The 27,376-nt window shown below is 44.2% G+C and overlaps 2 protein-coding genes and 1 long non-coding RNA gene across 9 annotated transcripts in view; 2 read left to right on the plus strand and 1 right to left on the minus strand.

Annotated features, from left to right (window-relative positions):
* Positions 1-161: 161 nt before the first annotated feature.
* On the plus strand, positions 162-14,833 carry SELENOS (selenoprotein S). 7 transcript variants are annotated; one of them, XM_062584274.1, is made up of 8 exons: positions 162-289; positions 814-948; positions 2,608-2,714; positions 4,109-4,198; positions 4,306-4,384; positions 6,420-6,491; positions 6,756-6,843; positions 10,680-14,833. In XM_062584274.1, exons 1-7 carry the CDS (start codon positions 199-201, stop codon positions 6,815-6,817), a joined length of 636 nt encoding a protein of 211 aa, XP_062440258.1. In that variant the 5' UTR covers positions 162-198; the 3' UTR covers positions 6,818-6,843; positions 10,680-14,833. The 7 variants fall into 7 exon arrangements, with proteins under 7 accessions (XP_062440258.1, XP_062440255.1, XP_062440257.1 ...); XM_062584271.1 differs by lacking the exon at positions 10,680-14,833 and adding an exon at positions 8,069-9,234; XM_062584273.1 differs by lacking the exon at positions 10,680-14,833 and adding an exon at positions 9,072-9,234.
* LOC134144939 (uncharacterized) lies at positions 8,755-16,675 on the minus strand. Its single transcript, XR_009959524.1, has 4 exons — positions 16,524-16,675; positions 14,820-14,916; positions 12,839-12,939; positions 8,755-8,958 (listed from the first exon to the last, which is right to left on the minus strand). It is a non-coding gene; the product is annotated as an uncharacterized LOC134144939 (long non-coding RNA).
* The window catches only part of CHSY1 (chondroitin sulfate synthase 1), a 79,652-nt gene continuing 68,556 nt past the window's right edge, over positions 16,281-27,376 (plus strand). Inside the window, exons 1-2 of the mRNA XM_062584269.1 lie at positions 16,281-16,552; positions 25,777-26,272. Of these exons, the coding sequence (XP_062440253.1) occupies positions 16,281-16,552; positions 25,777-26,272 (768 nt within the window). The remainder of the gene's footprint in view (positions 16,553-25,776; positions 26,273-27,376) is intronic.

Below are 27,376 nucleotides of genomic sequence, written 5' to 3' on the forward strand. Positions count from 1 at the left end.
CGGCCCTCGCTGAGCTCACCCTGTTTCCGCGCGCCCGCCCTCGCCAGAGGACCGCCACGCTGCAGCTTCGCTTTCTGATTGGCTTCCCTGCTCCGCGGCGGGGTGACGTGGCCGAGAACGAGGAGGGCGGTGATTGGTCGCGCCTTCGGGGCGACTCCCGGACGTGCGACGCCGGCGGCTCCGGCTGCGAGCGGGGCGATGGAGCGAGGCGGCGGCGGGGCCGCACCGGGCCCGGGCCCGGGCCGGCCGGCCCTGGAGCAGGAGGGCCTCGAGCTCCTGCAGCACACGGGTGGGCCGGGGCGGGGGGGCGGCCGGGCCTGGGGGTCCGGGGAGGGGGGGAACGGCCAGGCCTGAGGGGAGGAACGACGGGGCCCGCGGTGGGGGGGTGTCACAGGAGGGTGTCTGAGTTTGGGGGGGTCTCGGTGCGGGGAAGGGGGGCGGCGGCAGGGCCCGCGGTGGGTGGGGGGGTGTCACAGGAGGGTGTCTGAGTTTGGAGGGGTCTCGGTGCGGGGAAGGGGGGCGGCGGCAGGGCCCGCGGTGGGGAGGTGTCACAGGAGGGTGTCTGAGTTTGGGGGGGTCTCGGTGTGGGGAAGGGGGGCGGCGGCAGGGCCCGCGGTGGGTGGGTGGGGAGGTGTCACAGGAGGGTGTCTGAGGTTGGGGGTCTCGGTGTGGGGAAGGGGGGCGGCGGCAGGGCCGCGGAAGGGGCCGGGCGCTGCCCTGGGGCTCCCTCTCCTCGCTGGCGGCCTGGCCGGGCGCCTGCCCTCGCGGCCCGCTCTGACCTGCGCTCTGACCTGCGGCTCGCCCCGTCCCCAGTGGGCTCCCTGCTCTCCAGCTACGGCTGGTACATCCTGCTGGCCTGTGTCGCCATCTACCTCCTCGTCCAGAAGATATCCCAAAGAGCGGCGGTCTGGCCGAGCAGCCAGCCCGGAGCAGCCGATGCAGCTGTCGGTGAGTAAATCTCAGCTTGTCCTTAGAGCAGCGTGCGGTGGTGCTTGTGTATGTGGCGGCTGTCACCCGCTGGGTTCCTGCTGGCGCTTCTCGGCTGTGCTGTGACCTCCCGCAGCCGTTCAGATCCACATGTGCTGACTCCTATTTAACGATAACCCCCAAAAAGGTTCTTTTTTCCGGGATTTGGTCTGCAAGTGTTACTCAGGATAACCGTTCAGGCCTGTGAGTGTGTACAGATCTTGTTACTGGAGAGATTGGTGGGAAAAGGTTTGGCCAAGAGAGAAGTATGTTTGAAAGGCTGTATCAGAGAGAGATTGTGTCATGAAGTGATGTGGTCTGAAGAGAAGGACGAGGGCGTTGCAGAACGAGGGAACAGCTGGTCTTGACAGGGCAGCAGTTCAGGGCGCCACGCTGTTCAAATGGTATGTAGTCAGTTATCGAGTAATTTTCAGAATTATCTAAGGAAAACAACACACCCCAGCCTATGTACTGAAAAAGCCTTGAATGTTTGTTGATAAATATTTGCTGCCTCTATCCTTTCAATTATTCCTTCGCAGTTCCTACTGTATCAGGCTTATGTACAGTTGGGGTGTAACTGCCTCTTGCCTATGTAACTGTGGCTTAGGTTGTAAATCCTACACAGTCATGATCCTGCTTTATTTGGAGACATGCTGCTGTAAAGCACAGGCTATACTTATGGATCTGCTTAAAGAATAACTGCTTGGCACCAACTTATTTGGCGTGCTGGCACGGGTAGTACACATGGCCTCAGAGCCGTCCTTATCCTGGTGGTGCTCCTTTGTAATGATAATTAAATTTTGATTTAAATGCCAAAACTGCGTATAAAAATGCAGTAAAAAATATTACTGCTGAAATTTCTTTTGTGTATTGATCACTGGATGATAATGAATATGTAAGGAATCAAACAAATATAGAGATACTGCAGCTGCTGGAAGAGGAGTAATACTTGTCTTTGCTGAATGTAATTTCTTTTTCTTATGACTTCTCTTAAAGGCCTAACAACAAAGTGGATACTCGATGTAGATTTTTTTAGAGACTGCAAGTTTTCTCTTGAGATGTTTGATACTTGGTGCTTTTAAGTCATTTCTCTGCTGATGGAACATGTTAAATCTGCCACTACTTCACTGCAATTAAAAAAAAAAAAAGAGAGAGAGAGAGAGAGCGAGCGAGAGAGAGAGAGCAATTGCCAGAAGGAGTAGGAGTGAATGTGAGATGGTTTCCTCATGCTTCTGAGTAAAACAAGTTCTCTGGGTAAAAATGGAATCCTTGTGAATGCATGGATGGTATTTCCAAAATGATATTTGTTAAACAAAAACTTCAGAAATAGAAATAGAAGCAAGTCTTATAAGCTTCTTATAGAAGCTTATATTTTAATATGTTGATAGATTTATTACGGGGATGACTTTACTATTAAAAGCCCACTGAAATAGTTTGGTTTAAAAAAATTAAAATGCGATTACATTTAAATCAGTGCATAAATTACTGTAAAAGTTTAGTTGCAAGTTAAACTTCAATAGTGATTTTCTACTAAGCAGCAATAAAGAGAGATGTTAGCCTTCCTGTATTGAGGAATGCTTTGAGGGTACTGTTTAGAATTTATTTTTAATGATAGCCTTGCAAACTCTCACAATTTCTTAGAACCTGACGTGGTGGTAAAAAGGCAGGAAGCTTTGGCAGCAGCTCGCCTCAGGATGCAAGAGGAGTTGAATGCACAAGCAGAAAGATACAAAGAAAAACAGAAACAGGTAACCAGAGAGCATTTCTGTCTTACTCTCTGCTAGATATCGGAAGAACAGGAGGCATCTCTGCTGGGTGGTAAGCTTTTCCCCCTCCTTCGTCTGGCCTGTTCTTTTATACAGTTTGTTAGCAGTAACTGGCATTAGATATCATGATGGGCCTTCACTGGTCTAACCACATATTTGTACACTTTGACTTGAGATCGTGATGTTCTTTATTGATTGGAATGATTGATGCATTCAGTATTCTACTCCTTCTTGAAGTAATTGATTTCTTTGACAATTGCTTCTCCGCAAACAGCTGTGTGTGGGGAACACTGTGAGCCTGACTTCGTTTTTTTTTTTTTTTTTTGGCAGGAAAATTGATAATTAGGAAATTTTAGTTATATGTAGGAAATTTTAGTTATGTGCACAGGCGAATCACTGTAGGGGATTTACTGGCATTTAGATTAACTGAACTATCACATACATGTGCTTTCTGCAAGTATCAGTTCTTAAGAAATGTAGCTTAGTACGACATTGCTGTAATTTGAAGTTCTGAACTACAGTCTGTGATACGAGACATATCCTATTGCTATGTGGGGCAGCATAGGAAAGTGTCTGTGTTAGGAGTAGAGATAATGTTGCTCGCTCATCCCAATTCTTTTTTTATTTGACTTCTGTAGTCAGCTACATTCAGCCTTAAGTCTGTAGCTGACACTTCAAGAAACATCAGCAGTCAAAGCTTAATGGAAAGTCATTCTGAGGAAGAGAACAACCATTATGGAGAAAATCTGGCTGTAGTGAACTTGGGGAGCTTTGCTTTCTTTGACTGGGTAGGGTAGCTACCTTTTGTCTGTGCTAGATAGCAGAATAGGAGACTTGCTGAATAACTTCTCTCTTTCTTGTTGAGAGGAAGATGGTCTGTCTTAATCATTAATGTATTCTCTTCTGTGATTAAATTGACAGATCTGGGAGGGCTGATGGTAGCGTACATTGTGATGCCAAGATGTAGCTGGCTTTTTTGTTGTTAATATTGAGGGAAATGGGGGGAAAGGAACAAACGTTTTTCTTCTGTAGAACCTTCCATTATACATTAAATGGTCATTATATGCAATATCCTTTACTTCGTAATTTCTGTAAGCTCATCACTTATGCTTGCCACATAGTTCGGTTTTGCTTTCAAAATACTTTTAAGAACCAGGTGATCAAAAGAGGCTATGGATGCTTTTTTATTTACTTTTTTTTTGCTCTGCAGATAGTTGGAAAAAATGAGTGTTAATTTGAAAAATAAATGCTTCTATAAGCTCAGAGATACCTACAACAGACCTACCCCCCAAAAAAAAAAAAAAGTGTTTTCATAGCATGGACAAATCTATCAGTTCTAAAAACTTAATCTTACAAATCGTGAATTTGTTTCTTAGCTTGAAGAAGAGAAGCGAAGGCAGAAGATAGCAATGTGGGAGAGTATGCAAGAGGGAAAAAGCTATAAAGGAAACCTGAAACTGAACCAGGTAACAACTGTGTTGTTAACCAGACTACAGGGATGTTTATGTAATTAGATTAGCTGAAACTCATGTTGATTAAATTCTGACTGACTAACTTTTGCTTATGTGAACAGCAAGAATTAGAATCTGGTGCCTCCACTTCATCGACTGTCCCAAAACCTAAACCAAACAAAAAGCCTTTGCGAAGCGGAGGTAAGTATGAAATCCTCCAGATAATCTTAGCCTGGGATTAGAGCATTTATCCAGTAATGTACATAGTCATTATGTATTTACACATAATTTTTCTGCTTATTCAAGGAGAAAACAGAATGTGCCTTACGAGCTAGCTCTTTATCTCTAAATGATGTGGTCATGTTTGTACTCTGTGCAAACCTTACCAGGAAGCTTCTATGGTTGCCCCAGGGAAAGAAAATTTCCATTTTCTTAAAAATGTTTTTCCATGACTTACTGAGATGGGGACTCAAAAATACAGTTTCTTACTTTTTTTTTTTCTGGGATCCCTCCCCCATTGTTGTAAAAGCCCAATAACTTCAAATTTAGGCTGTCTTTAAATCATCTGTAGTACTATTTAAATGCAGGAGAAAGCTATTTTACTTTGTATTATGTAGATTCACACAAATGAAACACTTCAGACAAAGTGAAACCTTACTTCTTAGCCATCACAATAGTGACTTACAAAATTTACAAATTCAGCAGGTGAATAAACTGCTACCAACTCTTGCAAACCACTACACAGTCTCATTAAAGCACTGTCAACCAGTGAAGTCATCCAGATGGATGAACTGCTTTCTGTGGCATTATGTACCCCAGTTTAAGACTATTGCTGTAGACAAGTTATGCAGCTAATATCGTTTCTGTTTTTCTGGCCAAATAGCCTTTGCTGTACCTGCAAACGTTAATTTTAATACAATATTTTAATTGGAATTTTCCATAGTGGAAGGGGTCATCTAGACAAACCCAGTAATACCAGTCTAAAGGGGAAACCCACTGCAGCACTAAGTAAGTTACATGATTAAACTTGATTAAAAGTATTAAACCTCAAGATTCTTGATAGAACATATTAAACTTCAATAATAGTTTCGTGCTGGAAGTTCTGCTTTGAGTATTTATACTAGCAGCTGTTGATATCTGCAGGAACTAATTCATCTTCTGTTGCTTAACATAAGCATGGTCTACTGTCTGATACCATCAAATATCATTTTTAGCTCTTACACAGAATATCTACTATGACGGGGAAAGAGAAATGCATGGATAATACCTGTGCTAAGAAGCATAATCCTGGCAGCTGGTTTGAGGCATCTTTACAGCTGCTACCTGTCCTAATTTTGTTTTAAGGAAAATCTTTGCTTAAGTAACGGATTACGGAATTAGAGGCCTCTGATCTTCTCATGAGGTAGATAAGGATGAAGTGAAAGAACCATCTGCACTGTTCAACTGCTGAATAGAGTTAGAAAGCAGAACTTAGTTAACATGAGAGAACCAGATAAACAAAGATGGAGGTAATGCTTGAGGTTTCAGTGGAACAGGCTGCTTTGAAAACTGATTGGTTAGCAAGGCTAGTGGGTTTTCAGTTTTATTTTTCTTTGCGTTGTACAGAACAAACTGAAGACATTTTCCAAGTCATATCTTTCCAAGTATATGCTCATAAAATGAAATTGTGTATAGTTATGATATTGTGAGATTTAACTGAAAGTGTCTATTTGCTTTGTTGCATGTACTTGCCCTTTAAAATTCATAAATAAAGTTCTCTTACGGTATAAAAGAGTGGATCTACCTTTTAACCTTTAGAATATTCCTTGCATATTGTTGATTTACTGCAAAAAAAACCATATATATATATATTGCAAGTTCCTAATTATTAGGGCTCCTGGCAAACAGATAGACTCTTACTGCTCTACAACAACTACAGAGAAGTGTTAAAGCTCTAATGCAGACTAAGAGAAATTAAATTACAATTAATTTCAATTTAACTAATCCGAATGGGTCAAATGAAAACATGAATATTTTGCAATTTATTTTTATTATTATTTTTTTTGTACTGTTAGCACTATGTAAACCATGTCAAGACTGGATATTTTCTTTGCTTTAATTTTCCTTAAAATGCTGCCTGTATAAGTATAAACAAGTTGCAAATAATGGTGAAACTCTTTTAAGTGTTCCTTATGTGTTGGTGAATTTGTGTTGAGGATAAATATTAATGTGATGGATTTCTCATCTGTAATTCTAGGCTATAACCCTCTGTCTGGAGAAGGAGGTGGGACTTGTTCCTGGAGACCAGGTCGCAGAGGCCCGTCAGCAGGTGGATGAGGCTAACCTCGCTAGTGTCTGATGTCACTGGCAGGCTTAATCTTACCCACTGTCTAACTGCCTACAGTTTGCATGTCACAGTGACTCCTTTGGGATTTGGTTTAGCACAGGTGTTGACTTGAAAACATATGTATGTGAGTTTCAAATATTAACATAGCAACTGATACTGCACAAAAAAAAAAATACTTGATCCTCTTAAAAAGGGTGAAGAAAGAAACAATGTCAGTGTAATCAGTTAATTTTCACCCTTCTGTAGGAAGGAAACATAATCTCCACCTGAGGTGCATCACTTGGGATTGTGAGATCTGGGTTCTGTGACTGGCCATTCGAAAGATTGACACCAGGTAAATTAGCTATCTGTGTTTTTGTTTACCTCTGTAAAATGAGGATATTTACCACCCCCAAACATGTGTTACAAGGTTTACAGTGTTTGGCTGGAAGGTACTTTAGAGGGGGAAGGATATGATCATTAGCAGACAGCTTGAATTTTGGGAGGAGGGACTTTCAGAAAACCCAGATGAACTGACAGATGCCATGGGTTTGCACTGAAGGCCGGTTACTGTAGATGAGTCTCTGTGACAAGCTACCTTGAATGATGTTTTCCTTATAAATGGTAAACAAACCAGTGAGGATTACTGATGCTAGACAGCAGATGGGGGTTTCTTGCTATTCCTTTTTTAATTTCAATTGCTTTGTAAAAACAAAATACTATTAATATTAAATATCATTGCAAACAAATCATGAATATAGTATTTACAATCTTGTGGTTTTCTACAGCATCTTTTTATATAGAAGGCATATGTTCTAGTGCAATAAATGTGTATAAAATAAGATGCATCATATCAGAGATTACATTTTCATTTAAATACTTGCATAGAATGAAGGAGATTTTTTTTAAAGCTGCTCTTTTAGGTTTTTAACAATTTTGTTTTATCTGAGTGTTCTATGCTCCAAATCATGATTTTAAGAATCACCTACAGGTTAAGACCAAATTAAGTTTTTCCAAGTCTAAAAATTGAACCTGAACATTCTCTACCCTTATCCTCCTCCTCTCCCTAGCAAAAGTGATTCTGAAATGGGGGAGAATGGATTACTAGTTGTTAAGCTCTCCAGTTATACCTGTAGTTGAATTAAATCAGGAAAATACATAACAAAGGCTTTTGCTGTCAGTGGAGCAGAAGGATTTTTTCCAAATTGCTATCCGCAAATATAATTTGAGGAGGAGGCTTTACATACGTGTGGTTAACACCAACACCCTAGGATGTTCATAGAGAAAAGAGAAGCTGCAATCAGCACTGAGGTTTGTGCGTGGTGTCTTCTATTTCTGAGCAGCAGGATAGTGCAAAGCTTTAGTCATGTGGTATGAGGGATGCACCTAGGGAACACTAAGATAAAGAATTTATTGCGTACTGCTTTCAGTTATGAATTGGTAGCCTGGCTGTATGGCACTGAATAGCCCAATGGGGTGCTGAGGTGAGTTTTCACCCTTCTGTCAGCTTATGTAGCCCCACAGCTGAGGATTGTTTCTACTGAAAGATCCTACAGCTAGCAAATGTGTAAAATTTGCAGGTGGAAGACTCTGAGGAGTAAGTAGCTAACGAGTGTTGTCATCATTCTTCTGGTATTTGTCCAGCAATGTGGATGGAAAACGGAGTTGGTGGTAATCACAAACGAGCTTTCCAAACATCCCATTCTTTTAATATGCTGTCTGGCACAAAGCACGAAAGTTGACTAAACAAATGTTTAGCCTGTCCTTGTTAAAGGGTGAAATAGATCCTGTCAGCGTATGACACACATCCATGCGTCTTTGATTAGTTCTATTGAGCTTGTATATTTGGCATAAAAGTATGTCAGTATTTTGTTAGTGTAGCTTAAGGCTGCTTGAAAACGTGTTTCTAAATACTTATGCTTGAAATGTTTGTTAATATGTATGAGTGCCAACTTTGAAAACACTGTTTATACATGTATAGAGACAGCTCTATATGTCATGTGAGCCGTGATTTTTCTATTGCCTATAAATGTAACAATAGCATGTTACTTAATGAGATAAAAAGTTGCCAGTTAACAAGCTAGAAAAGTGAAGAACTTTTGACTTTAGACCTCTTAAGTGTATGTTTAAATGCATATAGAAGATGAAGTGAGAGGGCTATTAATGTTCCTATGGAAACTAGTCTTCATTTCTTGACTTCTGTGCATTTTGATATGTAAACTTAAATTTCCATTGTTGGATTTATTATATGACATAGACTGCAGAATGTAACTTCAGGTTTTAATTTTTAATAAGGCAAAAAAAGAATAGAGGTAGGGAAAAGAATTTCAAGATCTGAAGATTCTTTGACCATAAAAAGGTGTAAGTACCCATGCCATTCCTTACATTGAGGAAATAGGCAACAGAACAAGGTGTTGTCTTCAGAAAAATAACTGGAGGAAGTTGTTGTATTAAAGATGCAAAACTCCTTCTGTAGATAAAATGGTGAAGACAGGTTAATTTAATTAACAAAGTAAAAACATTTTAAGAAATAAATCAGCAGGTCTGAACTGAGCATATGTTAATCTTTCTCTGTGTCTCAAGATTTGCTTCTGGCTTGAACTGGGAGATACAGATTTTTGCCCAACTCTGAGTTCTTAAGACCTGTCCAATGAGATGAAGTAATTCACATTTGCATGAAATTTCAAGCTTCCTTCTCTCTTAATATTATTATTAATAATAAAAGTTGTTATTTATTAATCCTAAATCCTGTCAGATACTGATTTTTTTTATTGATTAGATACTTCTAAGCTATTGAACAGAGTGGAAGAACCTCAGTTTGTAAAACACCTCTTTTGGCTCTCTAGCTACACTAACAAATGATGGATTTTTCCTCTGACTTCAAAAAGAAAGTTTTCCCTTAACCATAAACAAGTATAGAATGGTGGTTGCTTGTTGCTTTATAATAGCATAGGGGGAAAGTACCCACAAGGCAGTAAATGAAAATGAACTAATGAAGCCTTTGTTCATACCTAGGAATGAATTCCCAAGAATTTGAATTATAACAAATCTTAATATTAAGCCTTCAGATTTTTGTTTCGTTTTGTTTTGTTTTGCTTACAGCAATTATGCAAGAAACTTCTAACTTTACTGATGTAGACATGCTAGAAGCAGCTTTATCTGGAACAGTTTAGATAACAAAATTAATACTTAATAACTTAGTTAATACAGTACTACTAGACTAAAAAGTATATAGTGGTGCTTAGCCACTGAACAGTAATCTATCTTGGTACTGAAAAATCCCAAGTCAAGCCACTGTTCAGAGGCACAAAAAATCCTGTAAATGTTAAGTCACCTGAAAAAATGTAGCTAGGTATTTTTCATTGTCCTGTATGTTGGAGAAAGGATTTTTCACTTTCTAAATTGCACATGCAGCCTAGTTTATGCATAGGTCTATTAAATATTCACCAAGAGGTGCCTAGCAGTGGAATTAAAAATGAACAAAAGCCGTATCATCACTTGTGAGATTTATTTAGCTTTACCTGTGCCTTTCAGAAAGATAATGTCATGAGGAAAGGCCTTTCAGAGTGATTGCCGTGCATATTTATTTCTTTTAAAACAATGTTTCTGACACTGGAGATTTTTAATATTAAACAACGGAAGATAGACTTGGGGGAGTTAATGTAAATGGGGAATCTGTTAGCAGAACTGTTCCCAGCCTAGAATTACTAGTGTGTTATTCAGAGTTCGTATGAATGAAAATACTTTTTTTTTTTTTTAACACACTTCTGCAAGGAATTGCTCTCCTAGCAGAGACTGAATGCAGATGTGCAAAAACAGTACTGATAAATACTTTATACTATGTTGACTCTAAAACTCTCCAGGAATTAAGGCTGTTCTGCTGCTGCCCAGTATGCTCTCATCTTTAGCTGGTAGTCTTTATCTTTTGCTGACAGTCAGTTCAGGTGTTTAGATTGGGCTATTTTTTCTTGTTTTTAGTTTTTTTTTTTCACCTCCTTAGGAAGATGCCCAAAGAGTGTTCTTATTCAGCGAGCTCTCTGAATGAGAGGATTGCAGCCCCTGTGACAGTCTCCTGTGTGTTTGACAAGCAGCGGTACAGTTAACGACTGCACTGAAACTCTCTAAAACTGTAGTTTCTGCCTCTTGCAGTCAATGAGGCAGTTCCCATCTCTGGCTTGTGTTTTTTTTCAGGCTTGGCTGCACATCAGCACACATCTCTACATTGGATCAGATCCACCCTTTTGAAGATTTTTTTTCTTGGCCTTGTCCAGGCTAAAAAGTGGCACCTTTTCAGTGATCGGTTTAGCCAAGAGAGTTGGGCACAGTGTGTCTCTGTCCGTGCTACTGAGCTCCTTTCCGCTATCATTGAGCGCTGAAATGGTATTATTTTCAATTGTAGAAAAAGCCAGCCTAGACTTGGATAGGCTGAAGACTTTGGGGTTTTTCTTTCCCTTTTGGAATGAAAGCTTAGCTTTTGGAACAGCTCTGCAACCACAAAGGAAAAGCATACTGCTGCTGGCTGGGTGGTGTCCTGGCTGGGCTGCACCGTTGTAGCTGGTTTTGTGTGAGCCTCCAGCCCAGCTGTTCCAAGGCTGACACACACCCTGCCTATATTCCCAGCTCCAATGCCAGCAACTCTTCAAAAACGCTCATGAGTTTTTATGAAGCAACCAATAACTGAAACAGAACAGGCCTGCTCAACTCAGTTTTAGTGGCAATCCACATGTGAATATAAGCATTTTTTGTGGGTTTCTGTTGTGATGGGCTAGCAGGTATGCGGTCTCTGTTCTTATATGTCTTTTTTTTTCTATGATGGTTTTTGTTTTGAAGTGCATGTCTGCTAAAAGACACTTTCAGTACAGAGCAAGATCTCCACTGATAATTTAATGATTTCATTCCTTTTACTAATCAAGAATCTTTCTATGTGCTGCTTTCCAAGCTCAGCTTAAATCTTGTGCTGTCAGTAGCAGTAATGTAGGGATCGCAAGGAGAACTTAATTCTCTTTAAAGGGAGTGGAAGGAAAATGGTACACTGAAATACATGGCTATTCAGTCTAGTTCTAGTGCTCTCTTGCATGCATTAAAATTGGGGGCTACTGTTAGGTTGACCTACAGGAAGCACTTTCAAAGCAAAACAAATTCTGGGTGTTAAACACCTCTTGATGTGCTACTGAAGAGGGTGATGTCCTCCTAGAAACTTGGCTTAATGCTTCTAGGTAGTTGACACTTCTTTGACTCTTCTGCTTCTTAGGTATATTGAATCTTGATGCTTCCTTTTAAAATACACATTCTAGACTTTTTCAGTGGTTCATTGACTCCAGCCTGGGGGTGGTAGGTTAAAAATGCATGAACTTCCCTTTTGTGAAGTGCAGCTCTTTGATGCAGCACGCCCCCAAGAGCAGCTGCCGCAACCCAGCTGATCAGACCTGAGCACTCAAGTGGGTGACTGGGAGAAGAGTTGTGTGCAGAAGAGGATGTTTTTCTCCTCCTGCACATCTAAAAAGCTATAGCACCTGACTGTGAAGGGCAGATGTGACCAAAGGTGGCGCCTGCCTTGTCTCTGGCCCGGAGGGGATCTGTGCTGCTGCACTGCAGTGTTGGGCCATAGGATGGCAATATTGTTCTGGCTTTCTAGCAAGCAGTGACCGGCTGACTTATTTCTTTGTCCCTTGAACGGGTATCTTCTGAGTGATTCAGCTGAGGGGAAAAGTTGGGATTGGGCAGTGTCAGGACCAGAAGAGGATAGGGATGAAAAAAGTGGGTGTGGAAGGAGTATCTGTATCATTCAGGAAAATGCAACAGTGCTGGAAATACTGTGACAGAGACAAATGCTACTAGTTGCCCAGCTAGATTTTTTCCACCATGAGTCTGTTACCTTGAATATAAGAAATATGCTCATTTTCCAGTGTCTGGATAGCTTCTAAAGTATCGGTTTGAGTCCTGGAACTTTAATTATTAAACTTTCTGGAGCACTTGGGAACTAGTTCTCTTGTTCATTATTTTTAAAAATATAGTAAAGAATATATAACATAGAAAGTGCATCCTGTAAGTATTACAGTGTGCTCATCACTGGGGGTATGCTGCAGATCAAAACTAATGGGAAAAAAGAAGTAGTTATAAAACAGGATAGCCTCTCTTGGAGCTTGGTTATTATACTACTTTATCCCAAAAGGATGAATCTACCTTGTATCTACCCTGTAAGGATACCAAATAATTCACTGCTTCAAGTATGTACCTTTTTCATTGTTTAAAATTATGAATATTGTTTTGTTGATCTGATTAGGAATCTAAACTGTGGGGGCCTGTCAAGGGGGCTCTCTCCTGCCAGTTGGTGCGTTCATGTCACTCACCTGAGTGGGATACTAGCAATGAGATGGAGCAAACACATGCATCCTCTTCATCTTTTTGAGAGTCTTCTAAAAATTTTCTCAACAATTCTGAAAAATTCTGCCTGCAGAGTAGAAAACATGCTGCATAAAAATGTATGTATTTGTCTTTGTATAGTGTTGTGTTAGAAAATTTGTATGCATTTTATATGTAGGGTCTATAACATATAGCATTAACTAAACAATGACCAAGAGCTGTATTACTGGGAGAAGGCCTAAGCGTGATTTTTGGGAAGACTGTGGCAGCATTCGCGGAGCTGCTGTTTGTCAAAAGGCACTGCATCCCCAGGCGTGCTCACGCACCCCTTCTGCAAGGCTCAATCACAGGGTCGCCTGTATTCCCCGGGGACAAACTGGAGCGTGAGGGTGGTGATGGTCAACGTACCTGCCGCTGCTCCCTGTCCCGGCAGCGGCAGTGTGACGCTGAGTGTGCGTCCCAAGCGCCGGAGCCCAGAAACGCTCACCTTACCCCCTTTTCCTTTCGGAAGTGCACTCTGATCGTCCCCAGTGCTGCGAATTGCAGCTCTGTCCATCCCCTGGAAGGTGCGGGGTGGGGGCAATGCGCTAAAATAAACCTTCAGCAGCAGCAGTGCCCTAAAACAGGATGGCTATTTTGGAATTGAAAACGAGCTCCGTGGCATTGAACTGTACAGCACAAATTTTGCCCTACCTGATTTAACCAAGTGCAGAGGGAAAGGCTGCTGCCTCTCCTTGGTTTTCATTTTTGTTCTGCCTGTTTCTACACTTCATCGTTTCCATGTGTGTTGAAGTCACATAAAGTTTTCAATTTTGATGACTAACTTTTTTTCTTTATGGGAAGGATCCAGTTCACAACTCTTCAGCCCCAGCTCTTCTTTTTTTTTATGGCCTTTTAACCACACTAGCTCTGCCTTTTCCTGTAAGAAGATTCCTGTAATTCATAGGCCACAGTGTCTTTCCCTTGAATCAGGAGATTTTTACTGCTGATTTGGAGCATGCTGAGAGTAATCCTGTTCCTGCTAACAGAATTGCCACATCTCCCTCTTTTGGAAAGGAGTGGCCTTTTTGACTGTCTATTAGTGTCTTGTATTTCAGAGTTAACGATCAGGCCTGTTTTTGGAGATGAAGTAGTGGGCACAGGGAAGAAACAGGCAGGCTTTGATGAAGTCCCTTTTAAAGAAACTTTTGATTACCAAGTAAAAGACCCATGCGTCCAGGCTGGCACAGCCTAACACCAGATTTTGCAGAAAGGGCCTGGGAAAAATAGTTATAAACAACAGTAAACCGTTGTAAATCCTATGAAGTATAAGGAAATTACAGTGGGGTTTTCCCCACATAAAAGGGAGGGAAATTACAAGCAAGATAGGAGAAAATATTTTCTTGGCATAATGCTTTGGATTACTTTATTGGAGGTGAATGGAAGTGGAAGGTGGATCCCACCATGCCCCTCCCAGAGGAGGGGGCCAGGTATGCGACCCCGCAGTATCTTTGCAGCAGTAAAAGCAAAGCCTTTGCCCTAAGCAGAGAGCTATAGCACCTGGCTTCGCAGCTCCCCTTGGTGCCTTTTAGTTCTTTCTCATCTCTCTTCTTACTCTCCACAAAAATACAGCCCACTTTATACATCTGTGGGCAACTGAAAGGAGACTAACTTCTTTTCTGTTGCTTATTTGCTTGTTTTTTTCCCTCTGATTTCTATCTATATATATTTTTTTAATTAAAATGGCTACATCTTAGTTTCTTCTGGTACGTTACTTGTGTTACTCATTCATCCCGACATCAGAAGAGTTGGTTGGTGCTGACCTCTGAATTGCATCATTGCAGGAGCAGTAAAACCATACAAAAGCATTTTTCAAGATATATCATCTAGTTATTTAGATAACTGGATTGTGATATTACCTACTAGTTCCTGAAAATATGACAGTTATGATGGATTTTAACAATTCTTGTATAATAAATAAACGCTTACCTTTGTACTATTAATATTTGGTACAATGTTCTCTTTCACAATAGTCTGGGTACTGCTTGATAACAGGCTGCCATATGCTGAGACTTTCTCCTCTGAGCTGGATGGATGGCGCCACGATATAAATAAATAAATAAATAAATAAATACCCAAGGGAAAGACTGTCAATTAGAGATACAAAATTGCATAGAAAATGGGAGGAACCACCCAGTGATAAGCAGGTGGTCAGTGGGTTGCACTAGGTATGTTTCTTCTGCATCGTTAGGACTGTTCTATTTCTTTAAAACCTCAAAGGTTTAGGGCTGCAGCATTTGAAGCTGAAGCATTGGATGAAATGCAGATTGAGAGTTAGTATAGGCAGAGGAAAAAGAAATAATCTGGTACAACTACCATCTTCACTCTGTCTAGCAGTCATTTAGCCTCAGGATGAAAACGGACCCACCTATTTCTGGTAGGTTTAATTAGCAAGGTGGAAAAAAAAAACGTAGAGTCAATGGTGCTCTCTCTCCCCAAGGAACCAGCGCGCACGCTGCAGTGCATGCACCATGGTGCAGCTGCAGTGCGTCTGGGTCCTTATCGTGGGGTCCCTGCCTCCACTGCAGGGTCCTGGTGCTGGGATGCTGGTCCTGGAGCCAGGCTCCCTGCACTCTGCCCAGTCAGGTCTTTGTCCCAGTCCTGGCGCAGGGACCCATCCCCTCGTGGTGACTCTGTCCTTGGCCCAAGGGTCCCACATCCTGGTCCCCATCCTGGTCTGGGGTCCTCTCCTGGGCTTCAGGTCCTGAGTGCTGGGCCTGGGTTCCCCATCCTTGGGGTCAGTTCCTGGGTCCAAGTCCCTGTCCTGGTCCAGGATTGTGGCCCAGGCTCCTGTTTGTGCCCCAGACTGTGTCCCGGGGTGCTGGTCTGGGGTACCAGTTCCCGCCCTGCTCTGGGGTGCTGTCCTGGGGTGCTGTTGCCCATCCCAGCCCGGGATCCCACCCTGGCGAGCCGGGCCAGCGCCCCGGTCCCGGCACGGCGGTGCCAGTCCCTGCCCCAAGGTCTCGCTGCCCATCCGGGGGCGCCGGGCCCCATCCCGGGGCGCTGGCTCGGGCTCCTAGTCCGTGTCTTGGGGTGCCGGTGCCGGCGCTGGGGGGAACGGCCCGGGGCTGCCCCCTGCCCTCCCCCGCGCTCCGCTCCCCCTCCCCCTGCGCGGTGGGGGCTGCTCCGCGGCGGCCCCGCCGCCGCCGCCGCCGCCGCCGCGCCGGGCGGGGCCAGCGGGCCCTGGGCAGCGCCGAGCGGGCCGCACACGGCGCCTGTGCCGAGGGGCAGGGCCGGGGAGGCGGGCGCCCCCTTCCCCTTCCCCTTCTTCCCCTTCCCCCATGGCGGCGCTGGGCGACACGGCGCGCCTGGCGGCGGCGGCGCAGCGCGGGGCGGCGGCGGCGCTGTGAGGAGCCGCGCGGGGCCTGCGCGGCGCGGCGCCGGGCGGGCATGGCGGGCCGCGGCCGCCGCGCCTGGCTCAGCGTCCTCCTGGGGCTGGTGCTGGGCTTCGTGCTCGCCTCGCGCCTCGTCCTGCCCCGCGCCTCCGAGCTGGCGGCGGCGGCGCGGCCCCGCCGCGCCCGCCCGCCCGGCTGCCGCCCGCCGCCCGCCGCCGCCGCCGCGCTCCCGCCGCGCCGCCCCGGCCCGCCGGCGCAGAGCTTCCTCTTCGTGGGGGTCATGACGGCGCAGAAGTACCTGCGGAGCCGCGCCGTGGCCGCCCACCGGTGAGCGGGGGGCTGGGGAGGGAGCGGGGGGATCCCGCCTCGCAGGTGGGAGCCGCGGCGGTTCCGTGGCGGCGCCGCGGGCCGCGTTTGAATCCGGAGCCGCAACGGCCGCGGCGTAACGGTCCTAACGGTCCGGCTGCCTGAGGGGGCGCCGCCCCGGGGGGGGGAGGGGGGGGCTCGCCGCGGGAGGGGGGTTCACGAGCCTTTGGGGATCCCCCCGACCCCCGTCCCTCTGTTTGGGTGCGTGCGTGGCGGCGGCGTGCCGCCTCTGAAGAGAGCCCGTAGCATCCTCATCATCCTCACCATCAAAGTTTGCTGGAACTCCTAGGATGCGGGGAGGGAACGAGGAAAAAAACCCGTGCCAACTTGCAGACATGTGCTTAGGAATGAGACCCAGCGAACGTGCCTGGGAACAAAGGATTTATAAAAAAAAATCACGGTTCGTTCCTCTGTCACCGCGGCCAGGTAGGGCGACGGCTGGGACCGTGGAAGTCAACGTGGTAAAACGCTCTTCGCGTCCCGCCGGGGCGCTGGGCGCTCCGGGCTGCGGGCGTTATCGCTTGAGGAGCGGTGCCGGGGCGCTGCAGCCCGCCGCGGCCGCGACGCCTCCGCCCGGCTTCGGTCCCGAGGCTCTGCGAGGCCGGAGTAACCGTGTTCTGCGAGCGCCCTGTCTGTGGCTTTGGAGAAATCCCCCCGCTCCGCTGAAACGTGCTTATTGCTTCAGGGGTGCAGGCAACGGCCGGCGCGGGGAGGCTGTGTCGAAAGGCGCCTTAGTAATCTGAAAGAGTTCAAGAGCTGAAACGTCAGCTTGGATCTGTCCTAGTTCCCGTTTAATGTTGGGGGGGTTGAGGGCTGGCGAGTGAGCGGCTGCGAGCTCGGGGACAGATCTTTCTCTAAGAAAGAAAATCCCCATTATTCTGCCATAAAACGAACCCTGCGCCATCCTTCTCCCTTCGCAGGTTGGGAAACGTTTGGCCCTTTTGGCCGGTAAGAACAGGGTGGCAGGACTGCGTGGGACAAAGACCATCGCTTTACCCTTCTCCTCCCACCCAGCCCCCTCTTTGGAAGAGCGTACTTTTCTTTACAGCAGCATCAACTGCAGTAAACTTGCTTAATCTGGGAAATCTTAAGCACATTGCCCACTGAAGACAATCTCGAGGAAAGCTTAATTCCTTCCCTGCCTCATTAGAATTCAGCAGTAGACCTGTAATTAACTTACAGAGGGTGTATGATTGATGCTTTGAACTGGGCAAAAGAATCTGTTTCTTCAGGGTTATATATTTTTCTTTGACATGTGGGATGGTGTATTTTGGATTGCAAATCTTGTGAGCTGTGTAATTTACATTTACCTTCAGAAAGGCTTGAGCCACACCGGTACACCGCTAACAGGTTTCCTAGCGTTGATGGTGTCTTGTGTCAGGAATTCCAAAAAGGAAATTTGTTACAATATTGTCCGGAGACAGGGTTAGTGTATGTAGCCTTTTCACTTTATGGTAACTGAGCTGGGAGGGACTGTAATCCTTTATTTTGACACTGCTCGCTAAATAGTCCTGTTTTTTTTTAGGAGAGCAGGCGTAACAGAACCAGATCTGTGATATCTGGGCAAGAAGAAAAAATAGTTAAAGAGGCAACTTAGCAAATCTAACTAATGGAATACGGTTTGTCTCAGAAGGAGGATGAATATCACTTTTTACTGCACTTCTATTTTGGTTTAACCTCTAGAGATGCTGTCAGCTCTCCGAGGGGACGAGTAATGAGACCTCTTAACATAGCGGGAAGCCTAAATGCATTTTTCTGCCTGCTGTTGGTAAAAGAAACAAGCTAATGTCCCAGTGACAGGAATACATTTGAAGGGGGGGGGGAGAGGAAGGAAGGAGGAAGGAAGGCAAACCTGAAATCTTAAATAGCTTTTGATTGCCATGAAGTACTCAAGTAGACAATTGCTGGGATTACTACATTGACAAAGCATCCTGGTGAGCTGAATTGCTGGCACAGCAAGTAAAATGGGAAGCTGCTAGCAAGGCATTCCCGGGGTGGCAAGTGTGTAGAGCCTTGATAGCACATTAGCCAGAGCAGGGAAAGGAATTAGGGATTCAGAGGGTGACTACCTCCAGATTGCTGTAGTTAAAAGGGCTTTTTACAGGCACAACTGAAAGGGACCCGGACGGAAAACGTTCACTGATCCTTGCTGCTGTGAATCCAGATATGGCCTAACAAGAAGGGAAGCAATACACTTCCGGAAAATCAATCATGAGCAAAATGACCCCTGCAAGGGAAAATGAGCCTGCTGAATTTTCAGCAGACGTGACACTCTGAACAGTTGTGCTTTTGTATTTCCTGAAAAGAAAGTAAGTTTGGGATCTGCAGGTTGTCAGAGGGCAGAGTCGAACCTCAGCGGTTACTCTGTCTGACAGCCAGGTTGGCAGAGCTGCCATTCTAGAAGGCCAGAGAGATACAGCAGCAGGAGGTGCCATGTGGCCTCAAGGGACATCAAACCACAGGCAGAAAAAGAACCATGCAGGAAGGAGTTAAGGTATGGGTAGGGTTCAGGGAAAGTGCAAGAGTATGTGCTAATGGTTTTGAAGTAGAGGGGAGTTGTTCTGAAAGAACTGCCGGAAGGAGAGGAGAGGAACAAACGGTCTCCCAGAAGATTTAAGTCTACTGTGTCTTAGGAACAGAAATATCAGTCAGTTAACCCATGTTTTTGCATAGCAACTGGATTTCCTGGGAAACTTGGAAAGAAGCTAGTGTGACTGCAACTAATACATAGACATCAGATGCTGGCAAAGGACGGAGGTTGGCCCTTGAGACCACATCTGCCCTGTCCATTCTACAGTAACATAGCCGCAATATTCTCTGTTTGGGACAGTCAGCTGCACCTAGAAGCACCGTGGAGATGGATGCACAAGGGCCATGAGAGAGATGCCATTTTGTAGGGTTACACAATGATTCCAGTGCTTGTGCTAGATCTTCCCCCTCTTAAGTACAGGGCAGGAGGCTGCCTTTTGGGAGCCTCAGTTTTAAACGTGCTGTCACACTGTTCATGGTGGCTTATAGGAAACAGACTGCAATGGAATCTAAATACCTGAGTGCTTGGAAAAGCTTAAGTGAAAGGCAGCCAGAAGGATTTGGGGTCTAAAAGAGTTTGTATTATCTGTCTAAGCCCACACTAGCTGCTGCAGAAATATAATACGAAACACATTTTTGTGCAGGCTTTCTTTTGAGATTCAGATCCTAGGTCTAGGCTGTTGGGTGGTATTCTTTATGTTTGGTCCCTCTGTTCGCCAGTGAGGTAGTAGGATGGACTGCAGAGTGTGCACTTTTATCTCTTGGGGAAAAGGCCACATAAAGTGACTGAACATGCTAGCAGCTTTATAAGTATTTTACTAAAATTACCAATAGCAGTACAAAACCCAACTTGCAGTAGTAAAAATTCTCTTTATCCTGGTCATGTATCATCTTGCAGGCATACAACATACTTAGGCTTTCTGAGCAGTGTAACGGTTACTTAAAAGTTCCAAGAATGTTTATGGAACAGCATGAAACAAATACAGTGGGAGCAACTAACACTGATGCGTGGGAGCTAAGGGGAAATTATGTTGCCTGCATATCCCAAAATAACCATATGGCTTAACCTGTGGGACACTTGAGCCTTGATCTTGGTCTGATCCACAGAATAACCTGTGTGCCTACAGATGAAGTCTTGCATATCCATCTTTCCTGTGAACACAGGAACTAAAGACTGACATCTCTTTAAGTTGGAGAAGTGTTACTCAAAAGGCTTTAAGGAGCTGTAGAAGTAGCTTGGGTTTTCTGTGAAGACTAGATATCAAGCTGTCCTGCAAAAAGTTAAAATGAACTTCCCCTCAAAATCTGAACTTTGCAATGCAGATCTTTACTGGCAAGTTACGATCTTTTAAAATTGTCTATAAATTAAAACAAACAAACAAAAAACAGTTTCTGACTCCTGAGGGGGTGCTCTGCAGTACCCGAAGCAGGAGCAGGCGTGCTGGTTTCTGTGCTCAGCTCTCCTGGCCAGCTGTGTTTGATCGCTTCCTCCGCAGCAAGTGCTTGTGGGAACGGTGGAACCAGTAACTTAGAAGAACAGTTGTGCAAAAGTAGCCCTCATTGAACATCAAGTTCGCCTGAACCATTTATTCAAGAAATCACTCTTCTAGGTCTGTTATTTTGCTGAGTTATTCACAATTTGTGATTTTCTTCAGCATACTTACACCAGATGACTGTTTTTTCTAAACTTTAAATGGTTTTTCTGGTCTACTCTGAGGGAGGTTCCCAAGCTGTATGGACAAAATAAAATACATTTTTTCTAATCCTCTCTAATTTGAGTCTCTACAAAGGGAGCACTGTCTGCATAATGTAGCTAACTATGCTTTTGCTGAGTCTGCAGAGCTGATAACAAAGCAAGGTAATACGAGTAAATAATAAACATGGTGGAAACTGAAAATAAGAGAAAAAAATCCTGGTTTGTGCTCCTCCTGCTCCAGGCTCTGCTTTTTTATTTCTTTTAAATGCAGAAATGACTTATGGCAACATTTAGTAACTATAGGGGTCACTTTTAGCTCTTTGTCCGTATGTTTTTCCCCACATGAAGTGGGAATGCAACTTGTGTCACATAAATACCTGTAATAGTTGTGCAAAAATTTTTATGCCTAAACAGCATGCTAGCGACTTGCTCAGGTTAGGGTGCATGTAGGAAATCATGCAAGATTTAACTGCAAGAACAGTTAACGGATATTAAAATGACTTGTTAGCCAACCACACTGGAGCAATCCTAACCTCCTCTGTTAAGATCCTTTCTTATAAGGAAGTCTTACCTAACTTTTTGTATGTATCCGTGTGTTTAAATTGTGCCTTCATTCTCTTGGCAATACCAGCTTGCACTGAGAGAAAGCAGGTCGCCCGACGTTGTGCGTGTTTTCAGCACTGCTCCTAATATAGGTAACGGAGAGCCCTGCAGTCCTGATTCATGCACATACTTCTATTTAAATGAGTAGATTCAGGTTATACTGAGAAGAGGAAGCTGGGGTCTGTCAGAGCAGTTCTGTTGCTTGTTTTTTTTTTTTTTTTTTTTAATGAATGATTCAGTGCACATATCGGTTTTACTCAGAACCTAATATTTCACTCTGGACAGAGTCGAGCAAAGGGGCTCTAAGCTGGGTGAGGCCATCAGAGATTACTGCGAAAGTGATGATCTCCATATTAGTAAATACAGGATTTGAGTGACAGAAATGTTGTGACTGAGTTTCCTTTGACCAAATGAATGTGACAGGGGAGTTGTCTGGGGAAGAAGGGGAGAAGAATGTCAGGTTTCTCTGAAAATATTTTCATTTGTTTTTTATTATCAAACATAAGACTACAGTCTGCAAATCTTACATTAGATAAGCCTTCACCGGAAGGCAGTATCAGCACATGGGAGCGAGTGCTGCTTGGGCCACAGAAGTAAACCGCTATTTAGGAAAAAGCTCAGTGTCTAAGGAGCTGAACAGGTCAGATTGCTACCCATAACCAGAGATCAGGCACAGTAAACTGAACCAAAGATTGGAGGACTGGCAAGAAATGTAGCTGTTAACACATCAGTCTGCAAAATCACTTGTGAATGAGCCAGATTTGATTCTTCACAACATTAGATAAATATGTTAAAAGTAGCTTTGATCAGAATTCATCCCTGCAATTTGCCAGTCCTTAATTCTGGTGATAGCTAGTGTCTGAAAAACGTATTTATAGTTGATCTTGCAATCTGTGTTTTGGGTTCATTTGCAAGGTGCAATAAATACGTTCCTTGAACAAATTGTTCTTTTTGTATTCTTTGCCTAAAAAGGGGATGCGTGAAGCAATGAGCTATGGTTTAGACATAAGGAGCAGCACATGGAGCCTTCCATTGTTTTAGCCTCCTCTGAGCAGTCCTTGCGTTGACAAAGACTCTCAGGGAATTTTTCGGTGTGGGAGCATGTTTCATCTGTCTGAGTTCGAACATATGCTTGAAGCCACAGTAACTAATTACGTGACAAGTCTTCTCATCCTAGAAATTGCATTATCGCAGGAAATGAGAAAAGGCTTAGTCAGTCTGTGCTGGGGGAAGGCCAGTGCGACATTGTGAGGCTGCATTAATATCGTGGTACTGACCCAAGTTGCACACTTATCCGTAAGGTTGATTATCAGATGGGCATAGTCTTCCTGTGTGCATTGTGTCCTCCACATACTCAGGGATGTTTGTCTGCTTTACTCTTGTTTCAGGAGTGGTTTAATCTCATACAAGAGCTGGAAATCATATCTTCCAGGGTTTATGTAAGCCCGTAGATGTTGCTCCATGCCCGTTGAACGGGAACTCTATCCTGACAATACTTTAGGGAGTCCTGACAGGAGGAAACTTGGACAGAGAGTCCAGGATGAATTTATATTGAGAATTAAGAGAAGTGATGGTTGTGTAGTGAAGAGTCAAAAGCCATTTCTGAAGGGTCCAGAAAGGAGCTTAAGCTTGGAAGGAGAAAATATAGAAAACATCCTGCACTGTACATAGCTTATTATCCCTATAAAGGCAGGTGTTTCAAAGATATCACCACCAAGCCTGAAAATTTATTGCTTGCTTTAGGAGACAAAACTCAATAAGCTGATGTTTCCATAAGACCTAATCTTACAACTTCATCTAGTGATTGTCTGGAAAGTGTCCTGGTTCCATCTGAACCCAAGCTGGGACCTGATCACAGTGGACAAGATGAACTGCAGTTCTCAGTAGCTTCTGCTACCCATTCTTTCTCTGAGATTAAAATTTGAACCAAGAATCTACTTTTTAATGAAGAAGATTGTAAAACTTAGATTATTTCCTTTAGAAAATACCGGGAAATGATATGGGAAAAGCAATTTGCCATGTAGTCTCTTCAGTCAAAACCAAATGATCTGCCTGCAGAGTGTGGCTGTCAGAAAACTAGCAAAGAAACTTTCTTAAAAGTTACAGAAAGTTCAAGAAAAGAGCATCTTTCTCTTTTTAAAACTTGTTTGCCGTGCTTTGACAGAATGTAACTTTATAACCAGTAATAGTGAGCATTAATTACATCACTGGTGATTAAAGGCCTCATCACTTCTCTTCTGAAGTCAGCAGGAGTGTTTCCATTGAGTTTACATGTGCTCTTTGGGGAAGTCAGGATCTAAACCTTTCCTCTGAAACACTACCCACGTGAGTAAGAAATAGAGAAGACAATACTTTTAAAGTATTTTGACCATATTCATTACACAAGGCTGAATTAAGGTATGTTGCTGTTAAGGTGCCGATAAGTTGATCTTTAGATAGTACAAATTAAATACCATTGTATTTCCTAATGGACTTTCTTGTTTAATTCTTCTGAAATGTTTTAAAATGTCAGGCTCTGTATGGTAGATAATTTTGTAGACCTCAAATAGTTTGTGTGGCCCAGAATCTCTTATTTTTGGCAAGAACCTTATGTTGAGAAATCACCTGGTAAAAGTAACAGTGATGCGTTCAAGAAATACTGTGTTCTTTACCTCAAGATTTTTTTCACACTGGCTTTGAATGCAAATTATATTGTGAACAAAGTCACCAAACATAACTGGAAAATATTCTCCCTCTATGCAAGAAGGAGCAAAACCTATCAAGTTACCAATTAGAACAATTTTCCATGTCTTTCTGTACAGGATACATAAAGTCTGCTTCTCTCAGGTAGAATTTGGAGGGAACTATGTGAAAGCTTGAAATTCATCATCTTTAGGGTAAGGCTATAAGGCTTACATGATTGAAAACCCTCCCTGGAGAAGGCCAAGTTTCATTTGGTCTGCCTTAAGGAGGAATCATCCTGTGTGTCTTCTCACAATAGAAATGAATTGGTTTTCCCGTGCAGTTGGGCTGGATTTGGCAGGGAGCAGCATGAAAGATGTGGAGCAGATATCATTGCTGTGTGGCTTAGCACAAAAAGAAGTCCTAGGAGGGTCCCAGTGTTTGGTGTGACTGCCATTCCTCCAGCCCCGTGGTCCCCCGGGCCTTGTCACCTGTACTGGGAAATCGGGTATGTCTGCTATGATGAACAGTCGTCTCGAAAGAATTTAACACCAAGCTGTGCTGTTTCTGAAGGAGGAGTGCATACTGCGCTTAAAGGTGGTGTTAGTCCTTGCCATACCTTCAGAAATCCTCTTTGCATACTTCTGCTCTGGTAGTAGTCTTGTGAGAGCAACTCTTTATCCCCAGCTGTTCTCAGCTAGGGTGGTGGCTGTTGCACTTCTTGTGCTTTTTAGCCCATTTGGCTTCTTCCTTCTCCTGTCATTTTAGTCTTTTTTTTTTTTTTTTTTTTTTTTTTTGCTGTGTGTCTGTAAAGAACTGTAAGCTCCTCAAGGCATACCTTTATCTGAGCTTTTTTTTTCTTTCTCAGCCCTTCCCTCCCCCACAACATGATTGTTTCTCTTAATGAAAATCCAAACTGAAGTGTGAAGAAAGCTGGGTGCTAATGCTGGTTCTACAGGACTGTCCCAGGTCTGCCTTTCCATCAGTCTCGTGCTGGAAGGGGCAGAGTGACCGGAGGTTGCTTTTTCTCCCCTTCTCTAAGCTTCTCAGGCTAGCGCAGGCAAAGAGCAGCATTTTGCTTCTGTCAGAGCCCTGCCTCCTTCTCGGCACAGAGTCTAGAAAAGCTGCTGTCTGACGGCTTTCCTGCAGGATACTGATTCTTGACAAGTTCCTGTGAAATTTGCTGTTGATTTTCTCTTTGGAAGTCAGTGCTTCTAAATGTACATTTTGAGCTTTTGGAGAACTGGGGGAAAATGAGAGGTGGGTAGGGTACTGAAAAATTTGCAGCAAAGCTTTTGAGATGTTAAATCCAGTTATATGTGAGCTGTTCTCCTGTGTTTGGCTTTTCTATGTATCTTATAACCAATAACTGTTAGATCAGCACTGAGTTTGCTTAAGAAATCCTGCTTGCCTCCATTGACCTATTGCTATTGAAGTATTTTGCTATCAGTGACATCTACAGAAATGGTGTTTAGATGCTTGTCATGTCAGATTTTTTTGCATTTTACCACTTGCCTTGTGTGCAGTATGGTTGTACTTGTTTGTATGGAAAAGAATAACCCTTAAAGATGTTTAAAAAGAAAATTTGTAAAGCAGATGAGATGCAGTTCGAGTTACCTCTGTTGCTTAGCATTCTCTGCCTGCCTGGGTTTGCATATTTAACTAGTCTATATTGTTATTGTCTTTTTAAATCTAGAACCTGGTCGAAAACCATTCCTGGTAAGGTTGAATTCTTCTCCAGCGAGGGTTCGGACACCTCTATTCCTATCCCCATCGTGCCACTTCCAGGTGTAGATGACTCTTACCCACCCCAGAAGAAGTCTTTTATGATGCTCAAATACATGCATGACCACTACCTGGACAAATATGAATGGTTTATGAGAGCGGATGATGATGTTTACATCAAAGGGGACAAACTGGAGAACTTCCTCAGGAGTTTGAACAGCAGTGAGCCCCTCTTTCTCGGGCAGACTGGCCTCGGCACCACAGAAGAGATGGGGAAGCTGGCACTGGAACCGGGTGAGAACTTCTGCATGGGTGGACCAGGCGTGATCATGAGCCGGGAAGTGCTGCGGAGGATGGTGCCTCACATTGGCGAGTGCCTGCGCGAGATGTACACCACTCACGAGGATGTGGAAGTGGGGAGATGCGTACGGAGGTTTGCAGGAGTGCAGTGCGTATGGTCTTACGAGGTAAGGATGAGAAGGAGGAGAACGAGCTGTGCGTTTCTGGGGAGGTGGAGGAGAGGGCTGGAGAGGTTGATGGCAGGGAATTGCTGTTGTACTGTGGGTGCAGCAGTTGCTCCAGAGCTAACCTCCCTTTGCAGCTTTCTGGTCTTTACACAGTTTCTAAGCTGCTGTTTCTCACAAGTGTCATCCTGGGAGAGACCTACACAAATATGGAAATGCAGCAGTAAGAAGGGAAGTGGGGCCTGACCTTTCAGATTCGGCACGTTGGAGATGGGAGGAGGAGTATTCATCACTCATAACGGAAAAATTTATTTAGGCAGAGAGGCAGTAAGATTAAATCAAGACCATAGGTCCCTGTGGTCTTGACTAACGTGCTGAGCGTCCAGGCCCCTCTTGTCTTTTTTAACTAAGGTGGGTTGTGCTAACAGCCTGGTAACAGCAGATACAATTACTTTGCTTCTTGCTGCAGTTGGTATGTGCAAGGTAGACAGCTGTTTCCTCTAACAGTGACAGCTTTAGTCTTGCCCATGCTGCAGCCGTTGCAGAAGTGTTTCACCTTCACAGCAGCTGGCACTATTGCAGCATGTTCAGCCCTCACCTGCCATGTGAGGCTGCTGCTGCAGGGACTCACGGGGAGCCAGACCCACGCTGAACTCTCCAGGAATGTCCTTGACATCAGCAGAGAGAAGCCACTGCTCTTGGCTTGAAACTCAGAGTCTGCCCATGCAGATCTGACTGCAGATTTGGCATCTCAGGAAAACTGGAGGAGCCCACAGCCTGCTTTTGGCAGGGCTTTGTCCTACCTGCGCTACCTCCTTCTTTTGGGTGCCAGCAGCCAGCCATTCCCCTGCATTGCTAAGTTCTGGAGGGGGCCCTGGGCAAGGGAGGGTTTCTCCTGCCTGCAATGTGCTGGGCTCTTGGACGCAGGTCTGAGGTTTTTGCAGAGTGTCTGATCAAAAATGCCTGTTGGGCCTGAGCTGCAATTTCTCCTCTGGTCCTAGGGAAAATGCTTGTGTTATCCCTCAGAAATATGACAGAATTTAAGAGAGGAAGAGAAAGTGAACAGTTTGTCTTTTTACCCATATGTTTATGACTAGTATGCAACTA

Source organism: Rhea pennata, chromosome 10 (genome assembly GCF_028389875.1).
Source record: "Rhea pennata isolate bPtePen1 chromosome 10, bPtePen1.pri, whole genome shotgun sequence".
Lineage (NCBI taxonomy): Eukaryota > Metazoa > Chordata > Aves > Rheiformes > Rheidae > Rhea > Rhea pennata.